Source organism: Falco punctatus, assembly GCF_963210335.1.
Source record: "Falco punctatus genome assembly, chromosome: 9".
NCBI classification, from domain to species: Eukaryota; Metazoa; Chordata; class Aves; order Falconiformes; family Falconidae; genus Falco; species Falco punctatus.
The window spans coordinates 38,637,356-38,663,537 of NC_137589.1; the positions used below are offsets into that span (position 1 = coordinate 38,637,356).

The 26,182-nt window shown below is 45.9% G+C and overlaps 1 protein-coding gene across 2 annotated transcripts in view; it reads left to right on the forward strand.

Annotated features, from left to right (window-relative positions):
- The window catches only part of CAMK2G (calcium/calmodulin dependent protein kinase II gamma), a 164,893-nt gene that overhangs the window by 99,297 nt on the left and 39,414 nt on the right, over positions 1-26,182 (forward strand). For both annotated transcript variants that reach the window (XM_080401228.1, XM_080401229.1), the window contains exons 3-9: positions 14,129-14,183; positions 14,759-14,824; positions 17,884-17,956; positions 21,072-21,174; positions 22,072-22,155; positions 23,027-23,121; positions 25,744-25,866. In XM_080401228.1, the coding sequence (XP_080257354.1) occupies positions 14,129-14,183; positions 14,759-14,824; positions 17,884-17,956; positions 21,072-21,174; positions 22,072-22,155; positions 23,027-23,121; positions 25,744-25,866 (599 nt within the window). The remainder of the gene's footprint in view (positions 1-14,128; positions 14,184-14,758; positions 14,825-17,883; positions 17,957-21,071; positions 21,175-22,071; positions 22,156-23,026; positions 23,122-25,743; positions 25,867-26,182) is intronic.

The following is a 26,182-nucleotide window of genomic DNA, read 5'->3' on the forward strand; positions in this document are numbered from 1 at the left end:
TGGCTTTCAGCTTTGTAATCAGTTGCTCCTACCCTCTGAAACCCTGGGAGGGGAAAGGTGCCCCACAGCATACCCTGTGGACTAGCACCTGCAGCCTGTCCCATATGTGATGAAGAAGCAGTTTCCACAAGCTCAGGACCTCACCAAATGCCAAGCCACCTTAGTAGCAGCTCTTCAGCAGAAAGAGCTTTGTTGCATCTGAGTGTAGTTGTGGAGGTATGGCATAAAGAGTAGTGGTGGCCACCTGCTACAGTCATTTGCACTGATAAATATATTCTTCGGTAAATGTATTGCTTGGCAATATTCAGAATGACTAAAACTCATATTAGCTAGTTACTGAGCTTTGTTTGCCCCATAAGACTTGTTGCCTTGGTTTAGTCACTTTTTACTTTGGCCTTACCTTCGCTGTCATCATCTCTTCTTTTTATCATTTCTTACACCTTTTCTTGCCAAGCCTCTCACAGAGTAACTCTTATACACAAGAGGAAAACCAAAACGGGAGACATACCGCATTCCTGGTTCAATTCTGCAGCTTGTGCCTCATCCATGATGAGTGGCAGTGCATGTCTCCTGTTGTCTTGTGATTCGGAAAAGACTGTTTGGGGGAATGGTGGTGGTTCTTGCATTTTCTACAGAATATTTCCTCTCTGCCTAGAAAGAACAGGTTTGGGTTTTTTTAAGATAAAGAGACTAGTCATTTTAAACTCAACGGGTGGTCGCAAATAGCAATAAAGGAATTAAGTTTTATGCCTACAACACAGAATCAAAGTGTGTGGAATAAAACCTCAGGAAGTCATACAGTCCATTCAGCAGTCCTGTGAAAACTTTTCGTACCTGGCTGATTCCAGGCATGTTTGTTCTTAAAAACCTTTAATGCTTCCACAGCCCCTAGTGGCAGTCTTTCAAATGCTTAAATTTTCTGTCAGACATTAGAAAAACCATACTCTGCTGCTATCTTAGCTCGTTGTTTCTAGTTATATCCAGAGTATATGTGGAAAGTAGTTTTCCTTTCTTGTAACACTCTTTTACATATTTGAAGACTGTTATCATGTCTCTTTTTAGTCATCTTTTTCTTCAGACTAAACAAACCCAATTCTTTCAATCTTTTCTCATACGTCATGTTTTCTAGACTCCTAGTCTTTTTTTTTCTTTCTGTTTTTTTTTCTCCTTTCTTTTTTTTTCTTCCCCCTCCCCTTTTTTCTTTTGCTGGACTTTCTCCAGTTGCTTCATATCTCTCTAGAAATGTGATGCCCCAAAGTGGACATAAGATTCTAACTAAGGCCATGTCAGTGCTGACTGGGGAGGAAGAATTGCTTTACCTGTCCTACCAAAGATACTCTTGTTCTGTATATCAGCCTGTGAAACTTGCCATTTAAATGCCATTTAAATATTTTGTTGATGCACAGTTGCTTTCTGACGCATTATTTCTCCAGACTACTTTCTGCAGAACTTCTGGCAAGCAAATAATTTTTCCATCTTGTGTAGATGAGGATTCCTGTCAAAGCCTACATTACATTTGTCTTTATTAAAACAAAGAGAGAGATATCTACTCTGTGGGCTCCCCCCCAGATTTCTCAAGACCATTTTGATTTATCTTCTGATAGTATAATAGGGTTGCAACTCCCCCCACAGTAATGTGATCTTTGATAGCAATGGCATATATATTGTATCAGGTAGATACTTAATAACACTGTTGAATACTTTTGGACTCTGGACAGACTCCTGAAGATATCACTTGTTGCATTGTTCCAGTTTGACAGTGATCAATTTTGAGTATATTTTTTCAATGAGTTGTATACACTATTACAAGCTAGTTCTGAATATGCATTTTTTCTAAATTGCTTATGGAAATAGCATGTCAGCTGCTGTCAGAGGCCTTGCTGAAGTCCAGATGCTGCATGTGTTGCTGCTTCCTATTCCTGGGACTTGTTACCTTGTCATCAAAGGGAAACATGTTGTCCTGATCCAGCAGTAGTTTTTTTCCTTGAAATGTGTATTAGCAGTTAGTAATCACCTAGTTACTCCATTCGATGTTGTAAACTCTCCTAGATGAATACTTGGTGCGATGCCTCACCAAGCCCAGTGTGAGCTATCCTAGGAACACTGCAGCAATCCTGAAGAATTCTGCAGATTTTGCACTTGCTTTAATTTCCCCATTAAGTCTTGTTGTTACTATTTTTGTTGCAAACTACGTTGCAGCATGTCCTGCTCTTTCTACAGTGACCTGAGCCTCTAGTGAGTCCGGGCAGAGTATTGAAAGTTAGAACCCTGTGAGGTGGGCTGCTTTTCTCTCCTGCCTATACAGAGCATATAAAGCAAACCTGTCGTTGAATTTGTGGTTCTTACTCGTTTGCTGCAAGACAGTTGATTCTGCTGTGGAGATTCTGAACGGCCACACGATGACCATAACACTACGATAAAATAAAGGTTACTCTAGGTACAAAATAGTGGTGATATGTCCTTTGGCTGTTGCTTTTTGTGAAATGACGGCTTTCTGAGTTACCATAACAAGCTTTCATCAAACCTTAGCCCTAATTATAGGCTATTGCTCTGTAATTGGGTGTTTGGCTTGTCTTTAGGTGCTTGTTATGGCCAAGGTAATCACAGTGGAGTAATCCTTGTAAAAGCTTAGTGTTGCAGTAAGGTTTTTTTAGTCTGGACAGGAGAAAGTTGACTCGAGGCAATTTTCTGATTTCTGACTCACGGAATGTACCGTGTTCTCATTGCAAACCGTCCATTTGAATGTGCCATTACACCTGGTTGCCTCTGACTTCAGTTCAGTAAAAGAAGGGCTTCTTTCCCTAACTTTCAACTTGTTGGGGTTTTTTCCCCCCTCTTGATAACTTTATAGCATATTGTGGATTCTGGTCCAGAGAAACCACGTGCCAGCCCTGCTCACCAAATACAGCAGAACTGGATGGAGATCGATCAGTGATCTGTTCACTCCACCTTGTTTTAAAGGCAGAAAAGATGCACCCATTACGGAGGATGCGGGAGTGTTAAAGAGAGGCAGAAGGCAACATCATTAAAACCCCACTGTCAGTAAGCAGATAAAATGCCTGTGGAAGTTGGCAAGAGACACGGCTCTATGGGGAATTCCACTTCTTGAACAACGTACTGTTCCAGCAATTCACTTACTTATAAATCTTGCAGGCATTTGACACGGGTGTATTTGGGAACATCTAGAAGCGAGTGATAAAGCTTTCTTCTTGGTCCCTGTTTTGCAGGAAAGAAGCAGGTTTTTATAACATCATAGCTCTGACCGTTCATGCGCAGGCCCTTTCCTGATTGTGCCACTGAAGCTTGTGCAATGGCTAAGATAAAATAACCCTCGCCATTGCCTTCTGCTCTGTGTAGAGCTAAACTTGCCGTCTGTTGAAATACTGACTCTTTCTTACTGGAACAGCTCTTTTGGTCTGCTGCTTAGTTCAGTCAGTCAGTATATTTGATTTTTAAGTCCTGTAATTTATTCACTACATAGGGATTCTGTTGTGGAGAATTCCGTTTTCTCCCATGCTTGCTGCTACCCATCAAATATTAGAGCAGTGACGGGGCTGGGAACCCCGGTGTCTTCCTGCAGGCTTGTTCAGTGCAGCTGGGAAGTTCAGCACAGTGCCGAATGTGACCTTTCCTGTCCTAAGACTCCCAAAGCAATAATGATGCAAAAATTTTGGTAAAAATCCTCATTCACAGTTTTCAAAACTCCTTAGCGTTCCTGTGTTCTCCTACAAGAGTAGGATTTGTGGCTTGTTCAGCGTACCGTGAAGTCTGTGCCGTGCATGGATTTTGTTTACTGTGTTAGGTGTTGCCCTCCTACTTCTAAATTTTCTTTGCAACGCGGTATAAATATGTGCTTCCTCTTTGGATCTGTTACCAAATGATCTCTCCTCTTTCTTATATAATTTTAACCCGACAGTACAAAAGTAGTTCTTGAGTATCTTTTGTTTGTAGTTCAAACTGAGCACTTCTCGTTGGTTATTGTGTCCCAGCTCATGGCAGCATTTGCTGTGAAGAGCCTTGTGCACTTAGGTCTAGAATAATTAAAAATAGTGATTTTAAGAGAGGCTGGTGGTAGCCCAAGAGCCAGAGCCAAATGCTGTTTCTGATTTCTGCCTTCATATCCTTTGCTGAACTGCTTCAGAATTAATTTCTTTGAGGGAATTTATAGCAGTAGTGAAACGCTGTCCTCAGCATCTATCAGAATTATTGCTTTTTCAGGGTTTTCCTGCTTCTGACTTTCTCTCCAAAATGCACTTGCACCTGAATTCTTTTTATTTTAACTTCTATCTGTTGGCTTCTCTCAGGATAAACCAGAAGTTTGGACACGTCCTTGTTTAACATGGAGAGAAGATGGTATAGAAATCTCCTGTGAATGAGAAGAATTTCTTTTGACCCAGTTCAGTTTTATTTCGTTTGACAAGTGGTGTGTCCTCCTAGTACCTCTGTCTCGTGGGAGTGATTTTGATGGATATGTATAAAAAAAGGTCTCCTGTTTGTGTGCCCTTAAATGATGGTTACGATCAAGGTGCGGATTGCTGCAAGGACCAAGAAGGATGCTGTGCTTCTGCGTGCAGCCCAGCTGGAGAATCCCACAGTGCTCATAACTAACCTGGGTGGGAAATGGGGTGCATTGATCGTGTCTGCAGACCTAATACTGGGTTTATTGTCCTAGCAGTATCAGCTGCAACTGAAGGTTCACTCCTTCTTCATTTTAAGATGCTACTCTTGGTAAGCAGGCCCTCAGTTTTCCCCCCCTGCTGCTACTTGGAATGTTTTCTTATCACCTTTTCCTTAACAAGAGATTTGAATTGCTTCCTTAGTGAACAAGGGGGAAAAAAAGTAGGCTGTGTTTTGCTGTAAACAGCACATTTCCTTGTTTTCATTTGGCTGCAGACATCCAGACTGCCTTTGCAATTGGGACAGAAAGGATGTTATGCACAAAGAATAGTTAAAATGCTGGGGATTCTCCAGTGGTTTGGCTGTGCTTGCTGTCCTATGGAAACTCAGTGGTTTCCAAGTAGGATGCTCCCATGCCTGGCCTGCTCTTTAAAGCTGCTGTCCCGCAATTTCTATATTCCTGTAATTTTAAGAAAAATGTTTCTCCATAATCACCCTCAATTTGGGAATGGAGTAACAATTGCATTTTCTTCCTTGCCAGGGAATATATTCATTTTGTGTGACTTCGTGGTCTGTACTAGAGAGGGATTTGGATTTTGTTGTTCATCTCTTCAGCTGTGAGATTTATCTGTATGCAAGCAATCCCTTAAAAAAAAATATAAATAGTGGGATGATGGCCAGACTCGGTGCAGTCAGACTCAAAGGTACTGCAAAAGTTGGCGAATTCCCTTAATTTTCTTTCCCCCTGTTTCTGATTACAACAGCGTTGAGGAAATGGAAGGAGCCTCCTTTGAGGTTTCCCCTGCCAGAGCTCTGAAGAGAACAGGGGGAAGCTGCGCTCTGGTGCAATCCTGCAGGCACAGCCTGCGTTTTGAACAGAGCTTCCCTTGTGGCAGCATTTAGTGAGTGTCCTGGGCGATGTGAGAAAGGAGTTGTGAAAATCGGGTGAAGGCAGCAAGGCTGGGGGGATGTCAGGCAGAACACCTGCCTGCATGGACAGGAGCGATGCTGTGCAACACCAAAGGCTGATTTGGCCCTGATGGCAGCAATGTGTGTAGCAAAGCTGCGGAGTCTGAGCCCCTAGAATTTGTCATGACCTCTACCTTTATTTTGTTAATTCTAATAGAGAGGGTGTTCTCTGTACGTTTTCTTTGACATACTGATAAAGTTGGCTTGTTATTATTTTGGGTTTTTTTTAGAAAAAGCTCTCATATAATGCTAGTGGTTATCAACAGTACTTTGCTTATCTGGTATGTGGATTATCGGAAATTATTAATAACAATTCTGGATGGCTGTGATTGCACTGTTATCAGGAAAGTAGGAAATATTCCTGCTAATGCACTCTTCTGGCTCATGTAATGTTTAAGTAGGGCATACTAAGTGTCGTGTGTCACGCACTGAACTTCAGCCTTTCAATACAGACATTGCAAAATTCAAGGAGAAATAACATTTAGTTGGCACTGAAACGTATTTAAAAAAATACTTTGTGGTTGTTTTTTTAAAAAAAAAACTTTTTGGTTTTTACCTCTGCAGAAGGACCAGTTTCTTAACAGGAAAGATACTGTTCTCCCTTCAGCTTCTTTCTAGGCTGTGAATTTCTGTGCCTAAGGGAATTCCCTCTGCCTTGGCACCATGTATGGCAGAGAAGGCACTGCTTTTACTTCATTTTTTAGGGCCAGAGTGTTATAAAGGTTACAGTAAGAACAATGGTGTGGGGGAAAACCCCCACCTCTGTGTGCACGTGTGCCTTTTCCTGCTCCCTTCACACTGTTCCTTGTCTCTTTGCAGAGCCTGCAGTAGCTCGGTTCTGCTTGAACCTGAGTGGAGTGTTAACAAGCCCTTCTTCTCTTCCATTTTCTGGAGCTTTAAAACTGCAATCGGTGTGAAATGCTGCGGGCTTGGGGAGTTTGCAGCAAGCTAGTTTATATCCAGCATACTGTAACCTCTCTGTGTCAGATTTGGAAGGAGGAGGAGGAGGGAAAGAGTCGACGTTCCGAAGGGACTGGTTAACAGCAGCATGCTGTGTCCTGTTAGCTAACTGTCCTGCTGCTTTAGTTACTGCTCTAACAAAGCTGGTCATTAGCTGCTGGAACAGATGATTTCTAGAGGATTATTTGCATTACACAATTCAATGCTTTTTAATAGAAAAATTTTAATTAAAAGGAGAGTCCTTTTGGAAGCAGCCTGAGCAGCTGCAGCTGAATTCTGCGTGTTTAATGTAACTAGAGAAACAGCTGGGGTGGGAGCTGAGCACCCAGCTCACAGGCAGTCACAGGTTGGTGGTGGCTCCTGGTGGGACAGGCATCCTAAGTGATGGCGAACCGCGCGGGAAGCGGCCTGGCGCACGGCCAGGCTCGGAGGTGGCCGGACAATTCCCATCTTGGCTGCCCAGGCTGGTGAGCAGCTGGGGAAGCGCAGAGTGGGTGGTAGCCATCTGCATCAGATCACTTCTCACATGTGCTGCAGTGGATGATAGTGCTCAGTTTGCAGTTTGCCGGGCCGTGTGTATTTGTATCTATAGTTTCAACATCTCCTGGCATGTTGGAGAATATCTTATGGAAGAGGGCATCAGGCAGCTTTTAATCTCCAGTTTTATTCTGATGCTTCTGGCGTGCACTGTCCCTTGAAATACGCCCCTCCTGGTATCTTTTACCTCCTCCCTTTCTCCGTGATAGAGGCAAATGTTTGATGTCAGGTTGGAAAGTGCTGAGAAGTGAAGCTGTGGCTGTTTCTAATGAGTGGCTGACCTTTAAATAGTGTTGTTCAGTCCAGAAGATCCCAGAGCACTTTTGAGTTTGCACTACTAAGGCTGTGTGAAAGAGTTACTGTGTTCAATTACCATGACCCAGGAGGCAGCCAGAAATCTCTCTTGCCTTGTATTGGCTGTGCTGCAGGTACTGCAACACAGGCAACTTAATTTGAGAGCCCCAAGTATTATATAATGACAGCACACGATGTGTGTTGGTGCAGAGGTAGTTGGCTAAGTGTCCTTTACGTTCCCATAATAACCAAGTGCTTTACACTTAGAAACACTGGCAAACCTAGATTTAGCAGACAAATTACCCTACCCTGTAGCTTTGACACCATCCCTAAAGACACACAAAGGCCACTGGTACGTGGGAGCAAGCATATTTCAGCCCATGTTACCTTTTCTGAAGCAGAGGTGAGTAATTGCAAAGCGAAGATGCTGGGAATTATCCCAGGAAATTCTTCTTTTGGTTGTGCACTTGCCTTTTGCTGTGGCATCGGTAACTACTTTGCCTGCAGAGATGTACTTGCGGCGGGTTGCCAAAACTCATCCTGTGTTAGAGCAGCGTGCCTGCCCCAGCCATGGGCTGCGTCCCCGGGCAGCTCTGCTCCCGTTTGCTGTGGATACGGGATACAGGGAAGTGTTCATCCTGGGCCGTATGTGGCAGGCGCGTAAATGCTCCTGTCTGTTACGCTTGACTTAAGAGTAAAACAATAATCATACTCAGCACACTGGGCAGAGCGGAGATAAGGTGTGGGTCATCTAGGCTACGCATAACCTGTGTTTATGACACCAGTATCAATTGCCCTTTTACATGTGACCTTTTAAAAATGAGGTGCCTGTTGCTTTTCAATGTTTTTTTTTTTTTATGTTCCTGTAGTTCAGGTTCACTTTTACAAAAATTTAAAGGTCTTTTCTGATTCCCTCGTGATTCACTTCAAGTTCTGCATTCACTGAGCCTTGCTTTGTGTGACTCAGCAGCAATTTGCATTGGTTGTTAGACTGATGCAGTTTGTTGTGAGGGAGACTTTCTCTACGCTCAGTTGCTTTGTATCACGCTCGGGCATCAGAGAGCTGTGGCTGCATGTACAGGGTCGCTTTATTCAGGCAGGGAGTGCAAACCACGTGGCATGACTGTTACTGTATTGCTGTTTCTCACTAAAATGCTTCATTTTCTGTAGTTAATATCATAGCTTATTTATATGATTTCTTTCTAAAATAAATTCTGTATGTGCAGGAGGATTTTGAAACACTTTGAAGTATCAGCTTGAAGTTTTGTTCTTGAGGCAAGATTTCCAGCGAGGCTCTGAAGACGGCAGGCAGAGAAAAGGAATATTCACAGCAGGTGTTCTTAGAAAGTGCTTGAACTCCTGGTACCCAGCTGCCGTTAGGTTCAGTAACCGCAGCACGTCCCCTTGAGCCACTTGCTGTGGATCAGGCTCTTTGCAAACACTCTGGATTGCGTTAGGGCCTCGGACCTGATGCACACACCCCCACAAGACAAAAAATAATGTGTGTAACTTGCATCAGGCGATGCAGAGGGTCTGAGTTTCTGGGGAAAGGGAGTGGTTTGGTCTCACTGTTTTTCTGTTGTTAGTTATTTTTCCAAAAGGCCAGCTTTGTGGGAGATGCTTCCCATACAGGTAAGACCAGTTTACATAGGATGAGGCTGGAGGGGAGACCAAGGGAAGAAAAGGATGCTTAAAGCAGTTAGCTAAGTTGTGCCTTGTCTGTAGCAGTGCATCACAGCTCTTGAACCGCGCAGACTGACAGGTGTGCATTTAAAACTGGAGGGGAGAGTTTTAGGTAGCAGTCTCTGCTTACCCTCCGTGGAGTACCACTACAGTGCCAGATTCAGGACTATTTATGAACAAAGTTGGGCTTTTCTTTGCGTCTTGCTGAGTGCACTGTGTCATCAAGACGCTGTGCAGAAACTCCTGCCTATTCCTCCCAGACTGCTTCTTGGAGATCTCATCCGAGTGGTGATGCAGTTTCTGCTGACGGACCAGCTGCGATGGTTGCAGAAGATGTTTCCACCTAACAGTCTGTAACTGATTCTGCTCCTTTCGATAGCATTTGTTCTGGCATCGCTTACTGGTGCTGTGTTTTTTTAATTATTTCTGAAGTTATCTGTAGGACTTGACAGTCTTACAAAATTAAACGTGCTTGTGAACTCTACGAGCCCTCTGCTCTTTGTGTGGATGGGACTTTTTTCTGCGCTCTGACCAAAACCTTGGGTCAAGTCTTTCACCATATCCTGTAACTGATTTAGCGCCTCATTGTCTGACTTGCTTCTGTTTTCTTTCTCACTCCCCTCTCCTCGTCTGCTCTTGCTAACCATTGCAGTGCGTGCTCTTTCATCCATCAGAGACCTTTGACACGGGAACAGCCATCAGTGATCCTGGCTGTGCGTGCTGTTGGCAGGGACAGATTTCCTACATCTGTAAGGATCCCTGTGTTAAGAGTTTGGCTAGGAAGGAAATACGATTTGAATCACTGCTTCTGGGCAACAGGGTCAGTTAATAGAAATCATCCACCTCGTCTTCTGGTGAAGAGAGTGAGATCAAGTTCCTTGGCAGGTGCTGGACTTGTTTGCAGTTTGATCATGTTTTGGGAGACCCTGTGTTGCTGTTGTGCAACCTCCCTGTTGCTGCAACTTGCGATTCTTCTTGTGATGTGCATTTGCTGCACCAGATGTGGATGTCGCTGCTCCCCTGATGAGAGCAAATAAAAGGGTTCTGTGATATTTTTGAAGAGAAGGTTAACTGGATAAATACTTTTCTCTTTAAATCTCCATTTTTCTTATCACAGATAGTCAGGTTTTGGGAATCCTTTACCTTCCAGCATCTACATATGAGTATATTTTTTACCCTGTTGTGTCAGCAGGTTACATGGGTCTGAGCAGCCTACGTGGGTGCTCTGCTCAGCTGCTTGGTTGAAGCTGAACTTGTGGTAGTCATGGAGATGTTAGATGGTGTGTCAGGACCAGCAGCCTGTGGAACAAATAGGCTCTCCTTTTCATGGGAAGAAGTCTGAAACCGAGCCCCGCCCAGTGGGTTCCTGTAACCTGCTCTTGGAACTGGATCTTGGAACTTCCCCATTTGGGAACCTGTGTCCTGCCTTCACTTGGAGGGCACTCGCACAGGACATCTATAAAGCAAAGAGGGCTTTACACTGTCTGGAAGGTGGAGGTATCAGATGGAATCTGACCTTTGTGTATCTTTAAGATGAATGTTAACATATTGTGCGTCGTATTTATGAACCAAAGCAGAGAGGAGGCCAAAAAAGAATAAAAACATTTTAGAAGTTGACATCAGCTAAAGGTGGTGGAGTTATTTCTGAATATACACCATTTCACAGGCTGGCTGAATGGCTTTGGAAAAAGCAGATCATGTTTTTAAGCTGGCAGTCACTGGTAGTTAGCACTGCATTAGAAAGCAGAGCGTTGTAACTTGTGTATCAGCAGAGTGAACCGTGGCATCAGAGCTGCCAATGGCAGTATCCTTGCTGGTCAGGAAGGCTCTTGTGGCTCTGCAGGAGGGTCGGTAAGCAAAATGTTAGGGTGAAAGGGTGCTGGGTGCTCTTGCTGTTCTGCTACAGGATATTGCTTTTGTTTCTTCCCATCAGCATCGGTATGAAGCAGGTGTGGACCAGAATTGAAAGTCACGAGAGTTTTGGTATAGTCAGACTTTTCTTAATCCTTTTTGATTCCTCTCATTGCTGCCCCCCTCCACACTTTACGCCTAATGTTTTGAGCTGTTGCTAATTATCCCTGTGCAGGGTGGTGGGGTCACTGTCATCTTTCCTATAGCTTTACAGGGTTTGGCTGTTCTGTCGTTACTCCCTGAGCTTTGTTACCTCAGCAGATTAAATCCAGGGCAGATTTTGTGCCAGCATCGCTCTGGGCTGTTGCAAGGAGGCAGCTCCCTTGTTAAGTTAATGACCTGCGTCCTGCCTCCGAAGTCCTTCTTTTGCTGTGCAGCCCTAGGGTGATGTACAGCGTCAGTATTTATGAACTGTCTCTGTCCTCCTGTCATGCTTCTTCACCTAAGGACGCAAATAGTGTTTTACTGTCCTTGAAGGCTCTTTTTGCTGCCTCTGTCAGTCTCTGCCAGCTGAGTTGCTACTTCCTTCCCTTTTCATGACGTATCTGACAACATTGCTTTTCTCAGGACAAAGAAATAGCACCAATCAGCTCATTTATGTTTCATTTTCTGGTGTAATTTGCTGCCCACATCTTTGCGTCAGTTTACTGTTCAGTGTTTTTTACTTCTACCTGCAGACTTGTTTGCTGGTCCCTTTCTGTGGCCACTGCTCTGAGCTAACTGGTGGCTGCACTCCCTCTCTGTCAGGTTTTCATTCATGCTGCTCTCCTCCCTGCTTGGTCTTGCTTGCAGCACTTTGGTGATTTTTCAGGTGCCAGAGGAAGGAGAATGCTTTTTTGTGCCCGCTGAGCATCACCACACGTGACCTTATTAGCATATTCAGCTTTCCTTGAAGTTTCTCCATCTGTTCCCTCTTCATAAGGTCTCTGCGTACACTTTTGCCCATGTCCTGGGCATCAGCTCTTCTTCATGTGCCTGTCTCCTACGTTCACCTCAAATAGTCTTGTGCACTGCAGTGAAAAGTGCCCTGTACTGGGAATCCAAGTGTCTGTTTCAGCCACTTCCTATCTTGTTTCCAGCCTTGAATGGAGATCTTTTCTCCTAGGAAATGCCCTTCTTCTTGCTTGCGTTGTTGTAATGCCACCTCTGCTGGTTTCTGCCAAGTGCTCAAGAGGCAAGTTTTCTTGTAAACACCAAGTTGTATTGCAATCAAGTTATTACAAAGCCAACTAAAATTGCTTACTTGGAAAAAAAATCTTTTTTTGCAGTGAATAGTTTGAGGAACGCAGTTCTTAAAGGTGATGTGCTTCTGTCTTCATGCTGTAGGAACGGCATGTTGCACCTGAAACGCCCGCTGTACTGGTAGTCTTAACTATCCTCGTTTGTTTGCAGCGTTATGCTGGGTGGAGTGCTCCTCCCAAACCCCTGTGGTTAGGTGTGGTGGAAGTGCTAAGGAAAGGAAATTGGTCAAGGGGCCAGCTCAGATAGCTTGTGGGTAAAGGCAGGAAAAATATAAGAACGTACAGGCAGAAAGAATAAGAATTAAATCCTTTTAGGAGGAGTACTGGCAGTGGTCTCTGCACATCCACGCTACTCTCAGTTTTGAGTTGGTGTGAGTTTGCATGCACATGGAAGGGTACCTTAGCAGAGGAGAGTTGCAAGGAGGATTAGAGGAGAGCATTGGGAACATTTGCAAAAGCAGTTCCATATGAGGTAGGAGCGTGTGCCAAGTGCTAGTTTGAAATGTTCCCAAGACGGTGATGGTAGCTGACGCCATCCACCAGTAAGAGGTGCAAACTGACCTCTTGATACTGGCAGAGAGAAAATCATCATGTTGGGCAAAGTCAAAACAGGTCACTGGCATATTACATGGAAGAGAATGGAAGACAGGGAAGAGAGGCAAAAGTACCGTTTCTGTGACAGAGCAGGATAACGAGATTTTTCTCATAGGGATGAGAACTGTAATGCTCCTTTGGTCAATACTCGATTACAAGGTGTTACAGTGACCGAGACCCAGGCTAGTCTCAGCTAGGTGCTTTAGCTGGGTGAATCAATAGGGAGAGGCTGTAGAGGGTCATGTGAGGAGGATAACTCGTCCTAGTCAGGGTGTGAAGGTTTAGGAACTGAGTCAAACAGGATTGCTAGCTTATGGCTCTGATTGGCAGGGAAAGTAGTGTAGTAGCAGGGGAGAAAAGCGAAAAGGAGGGAGTAGGCAGCACTATGAAATTCAGGGCTTGGTTCCTCTTCTTGGGTTAGAATTAGTGCCTAGGTGTCCAAGAAACATCAAAGAAACTGAGATTGTGATTCAGGCAGGAAGAAATGGCACTGCGCCGGCCACAGAGAGACAGCCCACGTGTAACAAGAGGAAAGGAGGACTGAGCCCCAGAAGACCCCAGAGTGCCGGGGGCTAGTGCCCATCATGGGGGCAACCCCAGCCCTGCAGGTTAAAGGAGACCAGGAAGGAGAAAAGATGACAGCTAATTTAGGCAATAGGAGCAGAAGGAGGGGGGATAGGTAAGGAGCTGAAGGAGGATGAAATTTGGAGGAGGGAAATGCGATCAGGTATGTCTGAGTTAACAAACAGGTCAGAAAAGATGAGGCAAGAAACTGACTCTGAATTTTGGGTAAGGATTTGGGGTGTAAGTCAGAAGGAAGTGGGGAAAAGGCAGTAAAAGGAGGGAACTTCACAGCTTTACAGGTGAAAGGCAGAAGGGAGATCAGTGACACTGACATGCAGGTGGGGTCAGAAGTCAGGTTTTGGGTTGGGGGCTTGTTTGGAGGTTCTGAAAAGGGTTTGTTTTGGGAAATAAGAACAGATGGGGAGAGATGGCAAAACGTGAGCATGGAGGAAAGAGTAGGCAGATGTGAAAGGAGGGTACTGAAGCGTTAGAGAAGGAGAACGAACAGGAGGTCAAAGATATTTAGAGTTTGTTTTGACGCTGGGGAGCGGTGGGTGTATGTGAAGGACACCCATCTGTTCCTTTGAGATAACGGAAGGAAATAGGTCACTAAGTGAGCACACAAAGCGAAGGGCATGGGGAATTAATAGACTGATTGGGTTGAGGGAGAACTTGGCGGTGTGCATGGGTTTGATTTGTGAAGTGTCGTATTTGCGGTGTGCTCTGTAAGTCTCCATTTCTTGATTATGTTTTTGCAGTGCGGCTCCATGACAGTATCTCAGAAGAAGGTTTCCATTACCTCGTCTTTGATCTGTAAGTGTCTTTCTTTGGCTTTGATGCTTCACCAGCGATACGGGCACATGGATGGCTGACTAAGAACGGAATAAAAAGCACCTGCATTAGTATAATTCTCTCTTTCTCTTTTGAGACCTGTAGATACCTCTGGCTTACATGACAAAAAGCCATTGACTGTGTGGTACGGGATAGACCAGGAAGGCTCCTGGCAGCAGATGTCAACGTGGGGTGGCAGAGGATGGTTGTCCTGTGTAGGGAGGCTGTTTGACTTCTGTCCCTGAGGCAGCCTGGAGGGGCTCAGAGGAGGGATGTTCTGCCCAAGCTTAGCATATACTAAGCTCCTTAGAGGTGCACAGGCAATTCGTGCCCAGTGTCACCAGTGCCCTGGCACACTGCTGGTGAAACGGCAGTGCGAGGGGTCAGTCACACGGGTGTACCAGTGCTGGTGCCACGGGGGTAAGGCTCTGCCCTGGCTCCCCAGTGCTGCAGGTCCCCAGGGAGAGGGCCCAGGACGGGTGGCTGTGTACATCCCACGCAGCTTAGAGCTCGAGGTGCACAGGCTCTGTGACCTCCCTTGTTCTTTTGCACTTCAGGGTTACTGGTGGGGAGCTCTTTGAGGATATTGTTGCCAGAGAATACTACAGTGAAGCAGATGCCAGGTAAGACTGTTTCCAGACCCTTCTGTGTATGTGCCACGTGTGCTGGCAAATGCAATGAGTTTCCTGACTGCTGCTCTGTGCACAGCTTTGTTCTGACACTCTTGCTCTCCGTCTGGAAAAAACAATTCCTCTTTCTGCTATTAGCATAAACTATTGTCACCGATCAGCCTGATTCACTGCAGCTCCAGTCCTTGCCACTTGCAGACGCTGTGCTCTTTGCTGGGACAGCCATTGCTAGCAACTTTGTCTGCCTGACATTTCTGGTGGATGGTGATAGTGTGTCCTTAGTGAGCAAAGGCAGAATCATAGAATCATTTAGGTTGGAAAAGACCTCTAAGATCATCGTGTCCAACCATTAACCCATCACTGCCAAGTCCACTACTAAACCATGTCCCTAAGTGCTGCACCTTTGCATTTTTTAAGCACCCCCAGGGTTGGGGACTCCACCACCTCCCGGGGCAGCCTGTTCCAGCGCTTGGCCACCCTTTCTGTGAAGACATTTTTCCTAATATCCCATCTAAACCTCCCCTGTTGCAGCTTGAGGCCAACCTAGGGGAGAGCTGTCCTGTGGCTGTCATAACCCTGCTCGTTGGGCCCGCTTGGCCCCTGCCTTCTGGTAGGGGTTCCAGTGATGTGCCATTGCTGTTGGGAAGACCCATCCAGGTTGTCTGTGTCTAGGTGATGGTTTATGGGGCAGGGGGAGAGAGGCCTTTGAAGGCTGTGTTTCTGTGGAAGCCCTCTCTGACCGTGAGCTGGTTGGTACAGTGAGAAAAGGTACATGTGAAGGCAACCTTTATGTTTTAAAATTTAAAAGATTTAGAGTTATACCCTTCTCTTTTTGAATGTGTCCCCTCTCTCCCACATGTGAGCTGCCTGAAGTGGCCCGTGCTCGTCCCTTTGCTCTTCGTGCAGGGTGGGTATTCTGTGCAGCCATAGCTGAGGGTGTTCTCGGAGCCATCTGTCCTGCTGGACGTGCAGCATTTGCAGTCAAAGCTGGGATTAGGCAGCTCCTGGTCTGCTTTAGCAGCGTTGAGAGCGGCTTGACAGTGACAGTTCACCCCTGCTTATTCTGCACCCGTCTTCTGCTCCAGCAAGCGTTAGGAGGGGATGAGGAATTAGGGGAGCCATGAGTGGAGAGGGGTAAGAAGGGAGCTGTGGGTGCTGCTGCAGGTGAGCTTGGTAGGCGGCACTGCGAGGGAGACGGTACTGAGTGTGAGGAAGGAAAGAGAATGAGCTGGTGTGTGTGTTTAGGTGCTGTTGTGGAGTCTGTGGGCACTTAGTTGCTTTCCCTGTGGTACAGACAGCCTCGTGTTTTGGCATTGCACCGTGCTTTGAAATGCAGCATTGCACCACGCGCTCTGCCGTGAGCCATCTGCTGATGGCCAGTGGGCTGGTCATCTCTGGTGGACCTCCCGGCAGAGAGCTCTGGGAGCCATCTCGATGTTTTTCGTGGGGTGTATGGATGTTGTAGGCACAGCATCTCAGACAGATACAGTTACTCAAGCCGTTCTGCCTTGAAGTTGGCAAGTTTTCAGGATCATCATCCTTCCCCCTGTCCCCCTTGCCAGTGCCTGTTCCCTGAAATCGTTGAGCTGGCTGTGACCGACACTGCTCGCGAAAATAATGTCAGGCTTAGGGGGAAAGGAGAACTGTCTGTTGCTCTGTGAGCCTTCCTTAGGGTGCTCAGCCCTCTGACTGTCAGCCAGCCAGGTCTCGCAGTGCCCACAAGATGACAGAGTGAAACTCCTCCCTTTCTCTCCCCATGCCGAGCTGAATTCCAGAGCAGGCTGGGAGAGCGAGGGAGCAAGGTCCGTGCCAATCCGCCGCACTTGGCTCGCCTGGGACACCTCACACTTTTGCCATTTTTGGCCAGAAAATCTCTCTCGCTCAGACTCGACTCCGTTCTAATTATACATTTTTGTTTTGGGAGCGGGGAGATATTCATGGACTCCGACCCTGAGGATTGTACTGCCAGCTCCAGAGGGGTGGGGGTGCAGCACCTCCTTTCCTCTTCCTCCCCTCACCCTCTTCCCGTCTTTTCCCGTAGCTGCTTTCTCTTCCCTCAAATATTTCACTCATTTCAAATTTGTTCCCCTGAGATTTTTAGAATTCGGTGAGGGGACTAACTGATCCCGCGGTGAGGACACAGACCCATCTGAGTTGCCCACATCTGGGTGCTGACTATCCAGCCATAGTTGTCAAAATCCCTACTCTGTTCCACACTCACCCTTGGGAGCTGAGTAAGTGTTCAGTGGATAAGACGCTTTCAACCAGGAATCTCACCCATGGGTGTGTTGCACTGTCCTTATGCAACAGGTGTAAATAACATCTTGCTCTGGCCCCGGTGGTTACAGCAGCGAGTGGCAGAGACAGGGTTTTCTGTGAGCTGGGGGAGCGCAGCACACTGCACTGAACAGGGAATGAGCCTGCTTTTCAGATCACTAACCCCTTAAGTAGGATCTGTACTTAAAAGGCACCCAGCAAGCGGGTGTGTGCACGCGTTGTATATGTAAAGTGCTTGAGATGCTGCTCTGAAAGCTTTGCAAACTGGCAGGCACCCAGGAATCATCATCCTGAATTTTCTGGGGGAGGCTGCTGCTCTCTAAAAGTTTATTCTTTGCTCGGGACTAGCCCAGCTGACTGTTTCCTGGAGCGATTGCGTCTTGCTCGCCCAACCTTAGCAAGCAGTCCCATCTGTTTGCAGACACCGGTGCCTCAGTTCTCCTGTGTCGGGTGGGCACTGTTGGCTGAAGGAGCAAGTGAGGTGCTCGGTGTGGTGGGGAGGGAAGGAAGGAGATGATGGGAGGTAGGAGAGAGGCTTTGTGGTCCTGCTATGGATAGGATATTCAGCACCCTGTTGCTGAGGGGGCTGGGGGTGTCCAGCTGTGACAGCCCTGAGCTGTGGCAGCCGGTGTGCACGGTGGAAGGGTTCAGCCTGGGGTCTTGAACTCTCCCTGGTACAAATATAAAAGCTAGGGAAATGGCATCTCATCTCATCACAGAACTAAGTGTATGTGTGTGTGTGCATAACTTTGTGTGTCTCTCCCTTTATCTTGCAGCCACTGTATTCACCAGATACTGGAGAGTGTGAATCATATTCACCAGCATGATATCGTGCACAGGGACTTGAAGGTAATATTTTCTCCGTGCCACAGAGGCTGAGGAGAGCAGCCAGGGGATCACTGGAAGAGGCAAGACAGGAATACTGTGTTGCCAGCTGGCAGTGTTCTTTTACTTGAACTGGGCTCAGGGGTTCCTGAAGCACAGATTTGCTCCTTCGGAGTTTTCTAGAGGGTGTGCTGAACTCCGGAGCAAGTTTTCGGTCTTTGTGAGCCTTACCAGCTCTCAGCCTCTCTGAGGCAGCTCCGGCATGGAGTAGTTTTGAACTTTGGAGTGTGCAGTAGGATTTCAGAGAAACTTGGGTAGAATTCATTATAATGAAGGACACTTTCTAGTCTGCCATGGAAGAGATCTCTAGAGACCTGGGGCAATCTCTGTTCAATCTGCCAGGATGAGTTTGTCTGCACAGAGCATGTATATTTTTATTCCGCACTGTTGCCAAACACATGCCATTGGGCTAGGGCAGAGATGCACAACAAGAATTTTTCATGTCATTTCTTTCTTCTGTCATCAGTAGAAGCACTTTTAATCTAAAACCAAAACTGCTGGCCAGTTAAACACTGGGTGAATCAACCATTTGCCACATTATAACACATTTATAGACCCAGAGCCCCCATAGTGGTAGTTACTTAAACTCCCTTCCCACACAGTGCCAGCTGTACTGGGAGCTGGGCAGGCTCCAGAATGAAGAGGTTTGTGGGAAGATCTGCCTGCCCTGCAGCCCTCTCTGTCTAAAGTGGGAATGGTGATGGCCACCAGTGGTCCAGTTAAATTAATGCAGGATGACACCTGCTACTAGTGTTGGTTTTGGTTTGTTATACAATGCATAAGGGGAAAACTATAAAAATATTTTGCAGAGAGCAAGGTAAAAGCAGGTTGCAAGCTCGGTGGCAGTGCTCTCCTGGTGTTTCGATCTCGCGGGCAGCTGTTAACCCTTAGTGTTTCTGGCAAACTCCCATGCAACACTTTTGGCTTTCTAATTCAGAGCACTGTGAAAAGATGCGAGTGATCTACTGCAGAATGGCTGCTCTGGATTAGAGCTGACACCTGTTCTCAAGAAGTCAGCCTCCAAGAGGCACTACTGCCCAAAATTAGGGCCTCTGTGAAAATCGGCAATTTTCCAGTACAGATGGTTGAAGATTTCCTTTGCATCCTGTATTCAGATATTATCTGTTTTGCTTCCCGAGTTTTGTTTGTGCGAAAGCTGTGAACTTGTTTGGAACTGACCAGCTGCTAGGCACTCCCCACTGCAGTTGGTGTTTCTTCTGTTGCTTGCTCTGAAACTATACAGGCCTGAGGAGTAGCCATTCCTTCTAGCAATAAAAGATCCCATGCTCTTTTTTTAATATTTAGCTCCTTGCCAAAAGCTTGGCCTTCAGGGTCAGTGTGTAATAACTGCAGAGCTTGCTTCAAGAGAAGTTTTGTCTTTTGTACCTCCCTCTCATAAGCCTGTCTTTTGGCTGACATGCTCTTAAAGAACTTCAAATGTTGAGCTGCCCATAGGGACTGTAAGAAATTAGGGAATACATTCACATCCTTACCAAAAAGTATGTGAAACCTGAGACAACCCATATGTTGGCAAACATGCATATGGATAAGCATCATTAGCCTTAAGGTGTTTTTAGCTAGATTTTAGAAGCAAATAGTGCTTAGCCAGCACAAGCCTGGCCTAAATTTCACTGTTTGTTAGTCAAGCCAAGCCCAGGTGTGATCTGAAGTTGGGAGGGGTTTTCAGAAGACTTCATTGGTCTTCTGCTTTAGTGACTTGTTTGCACTGGTGATTTTTCATCAGATTAGCTTGATTAATGCAATCTTTTCCACTTCCCATGTAGTTAAAAGCCAGTGGCATCCAAATGTATTGAGACCCAGTTCCCCCTCCTTCCATGCTGCTCATGGCAAGGACTGTGATGGGCAAGGCCGTTCTCCCTTCCTTCAAAGCAGAAGCAAGGCACATCCCCAGTGCTTTAAGGCAGGTGAAGGAGCAAAACACCTTGTTCCTGTCAGGCAGAACAGGGATAGAGGGTTGTTGTGGGATGAAACTCATGAGCAGGCTGCAGAAAAGACCTTCATCGGATTTGTGGAACTGAGATGAGCTCCTGTTTCTGGATTTCCAGGCTTCCATCTTGCTCAGTTAAAAAATCAAGCTGATAAAAATTGCGCAGATGATCAGAAGGGGGTAGGATGAACAATGACTGTCCTGCCTGTCTACAAGTTGAGTTTCCTACAGAGCTGTAATAGCCACCACCTTAAAGGCTTTGGGGTTTCAAGGGCCCCATGTCACTAGCTGCTCTGGCGCTTCAAAGGAAGCTGCTGGTCTCAGTTCAGGTTTTGGAGTTGTGTTAAGCCTTCTGCTGAAGTCCTCTGCTGGAACACAAAAGAACTATGATTCAAGTGAGATTCAGGAGAGGTGGAAATGTGAGGGGCAAAAGTCTGTCTGCCTTTCCTGGTACGTGGGGGAAGTGACATGGCCGCTTGTTGTATGGGTGACGGTGGTAGCAGCAAGACAGCAGATTTTACACTGCTGCAAATATGTAGCATGAAAAAACAGCTTACAAGAATGCTCACCACTGTGCTGCTTATGCCAATTTGAGGCTGAGGCTTTTTCTGTAAGGAATGAAAGCTACTGCCTATCCAGATGATGCCTTCCCACATTACAGCGCTGTATTTGGCAGCCCTTATTAGCATCGTATTTACTTTTCCAGTGCCTTGGGGACTGTGTAATGTTCATGGGGAGAAACATCACTGCAGAATCTATCTACTGCATCTTCCCCCCTCCTGCCCTCCCCCCCTATTACTCTCTGCGGGGATGACAGAAACAAATTTTGGGTTCGGTGCTGCAGGAAGCGTACTGCCAGTGCCCTCTGGTGTCAGCACGTAATGTATGGGCTGGGCTGGGGGCGGCTGGCTCCCGCAGAGGATTTGTGTTAGACTTGAGCATTTTCTGCCACTCTAGGTCAAGGCCATGTGTTGCTGTTGCTCTGTCTTCACCTGAACGGCTTTAGTACGTTCCTCTTAAATTCAGTCGGCAGATTGAATTCAATGATGTATGTGAATACTGAGGTAGGAGGTTTTAACGAAGGATGTCAGTCTTTCATTCTCACCCCTTTTTTTTCTTTCTTCTCCCCAGCCTGAGAATTTACTACTGGCAAGTAAATGTAAGGGTGCTGCTGTCAAACTGGCTGACTTCGGACTGGCTATAGAAGTCCAGGGAGAGCAGCAGGCCTGGTTTGGTAAGACTGTTTGAGCTCTCCCGCTTCTGTTCCCCCCTTTCCTGGTGGCTGGTTGAGTTGCACCCTCCCCGAGTACATTTTCTCAGCTCTGCCAGTACGCTTGTGTGCATTTGGCATTGCTGCTTCCTTTCCAAGCACCTCAGTCTCTGTGTACTTGGGCACGAGCCTAGGTGCAACAGAGGAAAGAGCAGGATAAAGACAAAAAAATTGGCTGTGTATTTTTGTATTTTTTCTTTTCAGTTTACAGTAGATGCTAGTGTCAGAGGTGAATGCAGCTGCTAAGTTTAGACCCTGTTCTGAATTTCCCTAATGCTCAGGAGTGTAGACATCTGGAATTTTGTTTGGTCATTTTACAGAAATGCGTTTGACCTGGCCTTCCTCAGGCGTATTTGGGTCTGGCCTTCTCTTTGTTTAGCTAAAACAGATTTAGAAATGAGACCTTCTCACAGGTTAAACATCAGCTCTGAGACTCTGCAGTGCTGTGAAGATTCTGGAGAGATGGCTGCTTTTCCTGGCCTGCCCCATGCCATTTGGCAATCGGATGTGTCCCGTATGTGTCTTGCGTTTTCAAAATCCAAGCCATTATATGTAACAGTGATACAAGGCCTGGCATATGAGTTTGTGCCCAGCCGGGAGACACAGTCCCTCTTTCTTTTCTGTTTTTCTTGTAATGCCTAGACACTCGATCCCGTCTGATTTTCTTTTCTTTTTTTTTTTTTTTTTTTTTTTTCCTTCCTCTTTCTGTTGGTTTACCGAGAGGTAGCTCTGGTGAATACGAAATGAAGGGTGGGAAATGGGTTTTGGAATTTGTTGGTTAGCACTAGAGGATTTTGTGATACGGCAAGATCTCTTCTGCTTGGGTACTGTAAGCACTTCATGTCATCCATTTCCTGGCAGGGTTTGCTGGCACTCCAGGCTACCTCTCTCCCGAAGTCTTAAGAAAAGATCCTTATGGAAAACCAGTGGATATATGGGCATGTGGTAAGATTCTGTCAAGATGTTTTATATTTAAACAACACTGTTTCACGTAGAAGAGCAATTTCTTGTAACCGGTTGCTGGGAGGGTGCACGGTGCTCCTTCTTACTGGGTGGAGAGATGAAGGCACACTTGAGGATAAGCACCTTGTGTAGATGGAGTTAGTGTTGGAGCCTGAACTCATCTGATTCTGGCTCCTAATCCTTTCCTCAGGCTGTCTATCAGATGTTTGAGACTCAAGACATAGGACCTGTCTATGCTTTGCAGCGTCAGTTGTTGGGATAACTGTAGCAATACTACATACGCTATGTAGAAGATGAAATACTGAAGAGAGCTGATTTTTTTTAAACAGAAAAAATGAAGTGTAAGTGTAGCTGGGACTGATACGTTTAAAAACATGTGGTATCAGTGTTGCCTGACATGGACTAAATGGTTCTCTGCAGGCCAGGAGTGTTAGCTTTTTCAGCGTCATTTTGGCCCCAAGACCATGCACAGTAAGCATCTAAACCCGTAGTCCTTCCTACAAAGCCCCTTGCTGCCCAGCAACCCCAGGGAATGTGGCTTCATTTTATTCTGAGAGCAGCTGGGAGTTGTGGCTCACCAGCCACGATAGCTGGAGGAGGGTAGAAGGACACCCTGCACCTCGTTCTAGCTCCTGGCAGCTGGCGTTAAGAGCTGGACATGAAGTGCCAGGGTGAGGTTCAGCAGAGGCGAGGTTTTTAGTGTCTTTTTCTACCTCAGAAGGCTAAATATGGTGGCAAATGAAGATATAGAGCAGTCATTGCCTTGGGGACTGTCAAGAGGGAAGGAAGAGGGGCTGAAGGAATAATTGGCGTATTAGCCTAACCATAGTGTATCTGTGTCTCTCCCTCCCAGGAGTGATTCTGTACATATTACTAGTGGGGTACCCTCCCTTTTGGGATGAAGATCAGCACAAACTCTATCAGCAGATCAAAGCCGGAGCCTATGACGTAAGGGCACTTTCTTGCTGAGTACCTGCATGGGTGTAGAAGCCATCCAAAACATGGCACTATCTTACTTGGTGTCCAGCAGCAGGCCTCAAGCTACTGTGCAAAGTGATGTTTGGCGCATTCATACACCTCGTTGTCTTCGCTGCCTGGGATACAGCCTTGTTTGGGGCTACTGAAAGGATATATGGAAAGCATCGCAGTGGGCACCAAGACGTTGCTGGTCATTAGGGAATTGCAGAGCTGGAAATGCTGGTGGTGGGAAATGGTGTCATCTAGTGCAACTGTCACAAAGTGCTGCAGACATAGCCAATGTTAGGTCTTTCAGGGGAGCAGAGGGAAGGTAGAATGAAGGGGCTTGTCTTTATCAAGGCTGAATTAAAAGTTTTGGGAAGTATCCTGCAGAATAATAGCCTAAGTTGTGGCCTCTGGTCTCCTCAGTGCCACAGTGGAATTTCTTCCAGCTGTGGAAAGCGTGGAGACCAGTGAGATTGAATGGCGGGTGGCTTTGTGGTGGGCATCAGCGTGGTGGGTTGGAGGCTCTGGTAAAGAGCCAAGCAGTTCATGGAACAGTTCTCTGAGCATGGCAAAACTAAGGTGTAGAAAGTGCTTGAAGGAGAGGAATAGCAAGGAGGTCAGTACTGGAGAACAAAGGTGGTGTAAAATGTGGTTTGGATAACGCAGCTTGAATTTTTGACATAAATTCGTCCATGTAAGGAGAGGTTCAGGGGGGAAGAGTAAACTCCTGGAAATCCTAGCTCAAAGCCCGTGGGCATGAATATCAAGAAGAAGTTGGGGAGTTCATTTTGGAGGCTGTCTTGTGGTTTGTACTAAAAAAAAAAAAAAAAAAAAAGGACAGGAAAAAAAAAGTTAAGGGTTCTTCTGGACCCCCCATTTACCTCCCATCTTCTGTGCCTGAGACCACAAGAACAGCTGTACTGATGAGCACAAAGGTCTGCCTAACCCCTGTCCTGGCGCAGTGGCTTCCTGAGTGAAAGGAAAGTGATGTCTTTGTACTTGATAGCCTGAAATGGACTTGTGTTCTCTTGCCTTCCTGCCCCCCTTGTTTTTGTGTTGCCTGTTCTTATTTGAAGTGGTTTTGCACTAATTGTATCAATGGGGATTTTCAAAGCACTTCAAGGTTTAAATGTCTTAACTGTTCCTGTAAGTCATGAGGAGTGAAGCGCCTGATGCCTCCTCCCTACCTGTTGTTTTTGAATCCTTACCGATAATGAGCAAGTTCCAGTAGATTCCTCCCCTGTTTTGCCTGGTAGAAAACCACTCGTTTTCCTGGCGTACCTTGTCCCTGGTGTCCTTACCCGCCTCCTCGAGGGGTCTGTGTGCGCTGCACTGGTCTGTTGTCCTCTCCTGACCATCGAGGAGGTGCTGGCTGTGCACTGGGCTTTGTGCTGTTGGGTAGGGGCTTGGCAAGGTGTTGCCGTGAATACACCTCCGAGGTCGGGTGGGGGCAAGCGTCCTGGTTGGAAAGCGCAGTATCGTAATTTTTTAGTAGTCTCTTGTGGCGTTCGCCAAACAAATTGTGTAATGCTTTGCTGACGCCTGAGAATGCAGAAATGAGATTATATGCAAATAAGATATGGTGGGTGTATTGTTATGACCCAAGTGAGCAAAGCACAAAATGCAGGAGAAAAGAGATGGGATAAACTTTTTCAAAATACTGCAGTCCCGTAAGAAAATGTTCTCGGGGTGGATCAGTCTTTCCCCTCCCTTAAGGACAGGGCACTTGATCCAACAGCGCATTTATTTGTGTTCTTGAGTTCACCTGTGTTTGTACAGTAGCTTCATAAGAGTGAGACGTACTGCATTCAATCTCAGCATGCTGTCATCTAGACCACATGCAAGCATCTGGAGGATGGTGTAAATATCTTTATCATTACTGGAATTATAGGAGAGAGCAGTTACCCTTCATGGACGATCAGCAGCTGAAAGAGAGTCTTTACTTTGTTTCCATGCTTCTGTATTCCCACCCACTATTACATCTCTCTTGCTCCCCAAGTAATGATTTCTGGTATGGTGGATGCCTGCTAACGACTTACTGGTGGGTTGCTACACCAAAGTGACTGGTATTGTTCCAGAGTATTGTGCTTTATGGTGGGGAAAGTATACCTGATGGGATGTTCTGATGTTCTCTGTTAGTGGTTTCAGCTTTCATGAGCTTTTGCTGTAGTTAAGTGTTTGTGATATTGCATATGCTGTTACGGCTTTTTAGCATGCTAGAGAAAGAGCAAGGTGGGGTGAAAAAGGCAGTGCTTGTGTTTTTCATGTCAGAACTTGGTTAAAAAGATCTGTGACTACTTTTTTGACTGTTAACTGTGAAAGAAGTCCAAAGTTCTGTATGATTCCTAAAAGCTTTTAAACTGTTAATCTTCGTCCCTGTATCTGGTGAATGGTACAGGTGTGTCCTGCTGGTTGGTACCATTCGTTTGCTGGATTCTGTACAATTTTTGTTCAGTATGGTTTTTGACAAAAATTGATGTTTTTTTGCAAATGTGTTAGCCCTTGTACCAAAAGGGCAAAAGCTGGAATTCAGCTGTGTAAAGAGGGAGAATCTTTTCTGCTAGTAGAAATTTTAAATTCTTCATCTGTTCCTTCTTCCTCTTTCAGTTCCCATCACCTGAGTGGGACACTGTGACTCCCGAAGCAAAGAATTTGATCAACCAGATGCTGACGATAAACCCAGCAAAGCGCATCACAGCTGACCAGGCTCTCAAACATCCATGGGTCTGTGTAAGTGTTTTTCCCTCTATCACAGATTGATTTGTGGTGTACCCCGAACTCCCGTGTCAAGAAGACTTACCTGCAGAGGAACCAAGAATATTTTAAATATTTCAAATTGTGATTATTTTTTTTTTTGGAGGCTGGCCTTCGATAAGCCGCCTTGGTCATGCTGTGGTGCTTTAATTGCCACCGTAAGGAAAAAAAAGATCACTTATTTAGAAGTTTTGTAAATGTCCGTAGTTTCTGCTTTTCCCCACATCTCCTCTTCAAATCGATATAATCCTAAAATGTCAGTTGGAGCTTGGCATCAGACAAAATATTTTAG